The following is a 7,700-nucleotide window of genomic DNA, read 5'->3' as shown; positions in this document are numbered from 1 at the left end:
ACCAAAGTATTTTACTTCGACGAACATGGCAAATCATCCAACGTGTCTTGCAACATCTCAGGTATAGATAGCTAGCAATCTTTTGCTCTCTTTTCTTTAAAATAATTCGGCTTGCTAAATTGCAATCCGTTGAGAACAGTTAAATTGATTTGTATATTTAGCTAGTTCAATTCATCATGCATGCAGGTTATGCATGACAATTGATAATTGAGTGTCATTGCAAATATTTTTATGTGCTGTTTAATGCAGTTATTATTGTATGTATGCACCCATCTTTTTAGTTAGCCAACTTTCAACAGTTGGGCAGGTGGGTATGGAATACCTGCACGATGCGATTGGCTACGTGGAAGAGGGCCTAGACTGTAGTGACCATGCCGTGAACCATGGCGTGACTGTTCTTTTATCTTCACTTCACCTGCTGGAACTCTTCCCCAGGTCATTGCTGTCAATTGCAATGGGATCTCAGTGAGCCTATGCAGTCTGTGACAAGGCCAGGGACATTCCCAAGGTATTTTTAAACATGTGAATTATGTTTTAAGAGCTCATAGTTTATATAACAAGACTAAAATACTGTTCTCACCGCCCTGACATTTGAAAGGTTTCCACTAGTTACCACAGCCACAAAGGAAAAATTGAAAACGAAAATTAGCTTTTTGGTCTTAATTTAAGGTTAGGCATAAGGTTAGCCATGTGGTTAGGGTTAGGTTTAAAATAACATTTTAAGAAGATAAATTGTAGAAATAGGTGACCAATTTGAAACTCCTGTATTGAAGTTCATGCATGTTCTGATCTAGGCCTATGTTTGATTACACTAAATGACATATTGCTGTTTCTCTAAAAGAATCATCTTAAAGTATTTGTGAAAAACCACTGTTGAGAGCATTTGATATGTGTAATCCTCTAGCAATGTTTGCTATGTGGGCCTAAGTGTTCTTTAACCCAGAATAGTGTGCTGGTAACTTAATACTCAATCAAAGAAGCTGTCTGAAGCATTTTACATTTTAGTCATTTAGCAGATGCTCTTATCCAGAGCAACTTACAGTTAGTGAGTGCATACATTTTCATACTGGCCCCCCGTGGGAATCGAACCCACAACCCTGGCGTTGCAAACACCATGCTCTACCAACTGAGCTACACGAAGCACTCTGGGAAAACTAAGCCACTGAGTGCAAGTCATAGCATTTTTATTTCCCTGCTGCCTCCTTGAGCAGTCTGGCATTTGTCTGCCTGGCGCATGCCCTTCAGGAGGAGTGGTGGGAAATCCTGCAGGCAACCCCCCACTCCAACCCATACCCTGCCTGGGCACTCACACTCACAGGCAAACCAGCTGTTAAAGAGATGGTAGGGGGATTGTTCTAACGACCAAATACATCCATGTCATTATGGGCTGGTACATCCATGTCATTATGGGCTGGTTTGGAATAACATTATGACAGTGGCTGCAAATAGAACACTGAATGGTACTGACTAGACTGCTGTTATTAGTATTGAGGGACTGTATCACTCTTAGGAAAACCAAAGATTTGCTAACTAAAAATAATCTCCCGTTTCCCTTTAAATTCAGAGAAAAGGGTGGGAGTGCGTGTATTGGTAGGGGGACAGTATTTAACCAGTGTGTTCTGAGCAGAGGACAGAAGGAGGAGGGGACAGGCAGGGAAAGGGGTGTGAGAGGTAATTTTAACTGAGAGCAAGTGCTCCAGAGAGAGGGAGAGAGCAAGAGCATGTGTGTGGGAGGGACAGAGAGTGAGAGAGTGCGAGAGCAAGCGGGCGGACGGGGGCTGTAAATCCGTTGAGGGACGCTCTGTGCATTTGTTAGACATCTTGGCTGTCAGCCCAACTTGGCTCATTGTAATCAAGGCATGATTGTGGACTCCAATCAGCCCTCTCCGCCACCTCGGCTGTTGCCTCGCGTTTGGACCCAGCCCAGGTTTCAACGCTGACATGGAGAGACCTGTGAGTGCCTTCTCGCTCTCTCTCTCTTGCAATCTCTCTCTCGCACTCTCTCTAGCTCTTTCTCTCCCTGTCTCGTTGTCTCCTGCTACAGGCTAGCCTCTCTGCTCCCCCCTTCCTCCTCTCTCCAGCTGGAGGTTATAGCTGTAACTAAATGCAGTGCTTCAGTCAGACATGCTGGCTCTATTCTCCCCCCTGGTCTACCAGTAGGTGCTGGGGTTGCTGGGTGGGAAGGGACTAGAGAGAGAGAGGCTCTGCCAGCCTCAGTTCCGCAGGCCTCCCTGCCTGGGCATGGGTGCCATAAACCGGCAGTCCCACAGCCTGTGTGGGTGTTTACGTGTGTGGGGCTGAGCCAGCTACGGTGTGCTAAGGACCTGCCTCCTTCACAGGCGATTACAGTGACAGGGGCTCGGAGAGAGAATGGAGGTACCCCAAACCCAGAGGGGTACATCCACATCCCCCTCACAGCATTTTCCACATGTGGTGTCTCTCCCTCGCTGTGATACTGTAGCTGGCTGTTCTCATGAGCCGCCATTTGCCTGCATGAGAGCTGGTGGTGTTCCTTTCCCTCTCTGTCCTATTCCTGGTGTCATCATGGCCTGTTGTGTTTGGATACCCTGACAACCAGAAACTCTAAAGCAGCTCAGCACTTCCCGCCCTGTCTCTCTGTGAGTCTCAACTTCTATTTCACTGTTTTCACAGGGTTTAGATTGGATTTGATGCTATCTCATCCTGTTAAAGCTATTTGCTAATGTTCAGTTTGGGCTGTCTGTGAATCATTGCCATTGGCTATGCTGCACTGGAAACATACTTATTTAAAGATTGTCAGTCTGTCCATTTAAAAACATAGCATGGCTGATGAATGTACCATATTCCCACTGCATGTTAAGGTTTTTGATTAATGTGAATGTTGGTCTTAACATGGAGCTTCAAATAATATGATATTCCTTTCTTCAGTCAATTTTAAAATCTCCTACAATCTGCGCCAGGAGTTCTTTGTGGCCAGTGCAGTGGCAGTGGAACGTCTTGGAAGGATCCCGTGCAGAGTCAGTGCTGTGTGTTGTAGGCTACGCTGGGAGTCATTGTTCTGCACTGAGCGGAATGTCACATGGAGCAGCCAGGATTCTCTTTTGTCGTCACTGTGGCGACGGCGGATGACTGGCAGGCAGGCAGGCACCTTTGCAGTGAGTGCCACCTCCTGGCTGTCTGTCTGTGGCAGTCGGGCTCTCTGCTAGGTCTGTGCTGCAGACCTCACCGTAGCCCCTTTATATGGGGGAATTGTACAGCATGGGGTTGAAAGGGATATGTTTGTTATGGTTTCCTCCCTGGTTAGGATTGTTGTCACACTGCCTCTCTGATGTCAAGTCATTGTATGACTAGATTTGAGAAGGCCTGGGTCTAGCTTTGTTATGGCCACTTGTTGGTTGTATTGTGCCCACATACCCATTTAGTCCACTTCTATCTTTGGATTCAAATATATATATATATATATATATATATATATATATATATATATATATATATATATATATATTTGCAATTTAATGTTTCAACCAGTTTATGTGGTTGTTGTATCATACCAGTTTTTATTCTAAGCCAATCATATGTTTTATTATTAAGTTATTGACAGTTATGTGTTAGTTCCTACTAGTGGCCAATTTCAAAGATGCAAAAAAACTTTGGTGCCGAGGCAACTCTCGGCTAAACAAATTATTCTGATAATTCTCAGATAAGTGATCATACTTAATGTAAAATTAAGAGATTAATGTGTTAATATATGCACATGATAGCATATTACATGGGTATTAATTACTATTTCTTGCCAGTTTAAAATATGGTTATTTCATGTTAGCAGTCGTACGACAACATAACTTGGTGAACAGCAACAATATAATATATCTTAAGCACTCACAGCTAACATTTTTCTATGCATTTTGTCATATTTTACTGTTAAATGAACCTTGCATTGTTATACATTGTTGCCTTTTTTGTAAATTTGACATTTATCTCGGGTGGGCTTAAAGGGTACAGTAGCACAAAAAGAACCCTCTATACAGAATATAAATGGAAATAAATAAATATTGTTCAATATGATCAATACTGACTTTGCATAATGTTGGCATATATAGTGTATATTTATACCCCAAACCATTGGTTTCCAAATATTTTATGAGTAAACTTTGCTATTCTGTATTTATTACCATAAATCATTGCTGTTCCAGTATGCTCCAATTAAGCCCAGTTTGTATTGCAACACATGGGGATTGTGTGATATCCATAATATTGAATAAACCTGAGCATAAATGTTTTTTCTTCTTCTTTAAGTTGATAAAAATCCATGGTGCCTTTACCAAGATCTAAAAACAATGAAAAGCCCCTGTACTCTCTCCAAGACGTTTGGAGTGGACAGGTAGTCATTGATGCAGAGAGAGAAGAATAAGATCAGTACAAAAATTGAAAGCAAAAAATAAAAATTGAAACAAATGAGGGACAAGAAGATGACTATTGGATGACTACTCATGCAGTTAGGGCCGGGGCATTGTCATATTGTTGTCCCTCATTCATCCAGGTGTTTCTATTTTTTAGATCACCATTTGTAATACAACAGTAGAGCAGAAGATTTGAAACTGTCTTCAGATGGGCTTTAGGAAGACAAGTTAAACTAATTAACAAGTATAGGAGTACAGAAAATGTTAAACAGCTTTCAGATAATTCATTAAAATGTGTTTGTGTTATGGTCTTTGTGCATGGTGTCTTATCCACAGAGGGCCGGTGCGGGTACAGGTTTTTGTTCTAAACAAGCAGTAAGACACCTGATTCAACTAATCAGGTCTTGACTGAAGTCTATGATTAGTTGAATCAGGTCTGTACTGGTTGTCAAGAACAAAAGCCTGGGCCCAAATTGATCTCTGCATATACTATTGGACACCCCCTGTTATGAATGCTACTTCCATGATGAATAGTAATGATCATTTGATTTTTATAACTTTAGGGGAGATTATTGTAATTTTAAACTTACATAAGTTTGTAAGTGTTTAACATTTGGAAATGAATGAAAATTGATTATTTAAGAGGTGGGCTTATTTGGAACATCCATGGGCTTAAAGGGTACACTCAGTAACCATTAAGCCCAGTCCGGACTTTTCACATATTTGATCAAATATTTTTATGTCGCATTAAAAAAATTGTGCAAGTAAAGTCATAAAACTTCACATGAGAGATTAATCTTTCATCTCCACTTTTCTTATGAAAATTAGGGCTGTATACGTTAGAAATGTCTAAACTTCGATTTTTGTGGGCTTAATAGGTACACTTACCCTAATGCCATCAGAGACTGCTACGAGAATGGTCAGAGTCAGAAACTCAAAGTTTACCCAGATTGTATTTTGGATTAGATTCTCCATCCCTGTGTTTTGTGCCCTGAATACATTTCAAAATGGTCAACACACCAGCTGTAGTTTTCTATAGTTAATTGGAATTGGGTTATTAGGCCTAGCTGCCTTCATGGTTACTGTAATGCCTATTGTTCAGTCAAAACCACAGAGTGCCACATTGGTGTGACATATGAAAAGCCTTCTGTTTTAAAAGCAGTGTAACACACACCCTGTTACAGCCCCATAAGAAGTCATTGAGGCTTTAGCCAGAGGCCTCTTGTTGTGTGAGGAGACATGCTGCTCTGTGCTGTAGTGCTGACGGCATCAGGATGTTTAAGATGCTATACTCTGCTCTGGTATTCCTACTGGGTAACTGAGCCCAATAATGAACTGTACATCTGGACACGTGTGTGTGTGTGTGTACTACTGTTACTGTATGTGACCGCAACAGACACAGTGGTGTAGAAAGACGGAGAAATGATTTCATACTCATGGATGGATCCTTCTGTAAATCATGTCAAGCCGAGAATTGTAAGAAGATAATTTCATCAGTGCTTGCTACATATTGTTGGCCTGCTTTTTCTGAGAGTTAATCATTCTGAATGCCCATCAAGCACTGCACTGTTTACTGTAGGTACTGTAGCCACTCACAGGTACCAATAAGATTCTACAGTAAGGCTCTGATGAGCTGAGTATTCCCTCTCTGCTCTCCAGACCCCCAGTGACGTCATGTTGAAGAAGGAGAAGAAGGATGTGGAGCTGGATAAGAAGATTGAGGCGCTCCGCAAGAAGAATGAAGCCCTCATGAAGAGGTACCAGGTGAGTTAGTTTTCTACTGTTCTTACTCTGAAACAAAGACACCATTTAAATCTGCACTGAGAACATGGAGAACTTAGAGGATTGGGGTTGACAAAGATCTGAATTTTCAATTTAAATGATTATACAAAACTTGCAACCAATAGAATGTTATATATATGGGGGATACAACCATCCCAGCTCTGCAGATTTTGCTGCGAAGAGACAGAATCATTAGATCATTTGTTTTGGTACTGTCCAAATTATGTAGCTTGTTTTTGGTCGCAGGTTCAGGAATGGCTGAAGAATTGCAACATTTACCTGGAGCTAACTCTGCAAATAGCACTGCTGGGTGGTCTGAAAAGTAATAGTCAATCAATCAATAATATAATAATACTTTTACCAAAAACATTTCTTTAATTTACAATCTGTAGAAATGAATAGAATATAACTTTTGTGAATCATCACAGCATCACAGTTGAAAAATCAAAACTGGATGGTGTTAAGAGATAGATGGGAGGGGTTGTCCCGTGTAGCTCAGTTGGTAGAGCATGGCGCTTGCAACGTCAGGGTTGTGGGTTCGATTCCCATGGGGGACCAGTATGAAAATGTATGCACTCACTAACTGTAAGTCGCTCTGGATAAGAGCGTCTGCTAAATGACTAAAATGTTGAGTGGAGCTGAAGGGTGGGACTAAAAACAACAAGATAACTAATGTAAAATATACTGTGTATATAGGTTCAGAACTTTTGTGAAACAGCACAGTTAAAAATATATGGCAAATAGAAATCAAAACTGGATGGTCTTCAGAGATGGATGGGAGGGGTTGAGGGTGGCTGAAGGATGGGTTTAAAAACAAACAAAAGATAACTAATGTAAAATATACTGTGTCCATAAAATGTATATAGTATGTATAAGCTGGAAGTAGAAGCCTAAGTGTTGTTGTCCATTAGTTTACTCCAATTAGGGCAGGGGTGGTAGGATTAGGGGAAAATAAAAATAAAAAATATATACAGTTGAAGTCGGAAGTTTACATACACCGTAGCCAAATACATTTAAACTCAATTCTTGACATTTAATCCTAGTAAAAATTCCCTGTCTTTAGGTCAGTTAGGATCACCACTTTATTTTAAGAATGTGAAATGTCAGAATAATAGTAGAGAGAATTATTTATTTCAGCTTTTAGTTCTTTCATCACATTCCCAGTGGGTCAGAAGTTTACATACACTCAATTAGTATTTGGTAGCATTGCCTTTAAATTGTTTCTTGGGTCAAACGTTTCGGGGAGCTTTCCACAAGCTTCCCACAATAAGTTGGGTGAATATTGGCCCATTCCTGCTGACAGAGCTGGTGTAACTGAGTCAGGTTTGTAGGCCTCCTTGCTCGCACATGCTTTTTCAGTTCTGCCCACACATTTTCTGTAGGATTGATGTCAAGGCTTTGTGATGGCCACTCCAATACCTTGACTTTGTTGTCCTTAAGCCATTTTGCCACAACTTTGGAAGTATGCTTTGGGTCATTGTCCATTTGGAAGACCCATTTGCGACCAAGCTTTAACTTCCTGACTGATGTCTTGAGATG

General features: G+C 40.9%; 1 protein-coding gene across 5 annotated transcripts in view; it reads left to right on the top strand.

The window, feature by feature from the left end:
* Positions 1 to 1,649: 1,649 nt before the first annotated feature.
* The window catches only part of LOC121539221 (coiled-coil domain-containing protein 9B), a 49,119-nt gene continuing 43,068 nt past the window's right edge, over positions 1,650 to 7,700 (top strand). Inside the window, exons 1-3 of one of the 5 annotated variants that reach the window (XM_041847553.2) lie at positions 1,981 to 2,618; positions 2,908 to 3,134; positions 6,039 to 6,143. In XM_041847553.2, the coding sequence (XP_041703487.2) occupies positions 3,105 to 3,134; positions 6,039 to 6,143 (135 nt within the window). In that variant the 5' untranslated portion in view covers positions 1,981 to 2,618; positions 2,908 to 3,104. Of the gene's footprint in view, positions 1,954 to 1,980; positions 2,619 to 2,907; positions 3,135 to 6,038; positions 6,144 to 7,700 lie in introns of those variants that run through there. The other 4 variants (XM_041847555.2, XM_041847557.2, XM_041847556.2 and 1 more) reach the window with 4 other exon arrangements.

The sequence above is a fragment of the Coregonus clupeaformis genome, chromosome 25, assembly GCF_020615455.1.
Source record: "Coregonus clupeaformis isolate EN_2021a chromosome 25, ASM2061545v1, whole genome shotgun sequence".
In the NCBI taxonomy this organism is placed as follows: domain Eukaryota; kingdom Metazoa; phylum Chordata; class Actinopteri; order Salmoniformes; family Salmonidae; genus Coregonus; species Coregonus clupeaformis.
Note: the sequence above shows the minus strand (reverse complement) of the source record. Positions and strands in the feature narration are given on the sequence as shown.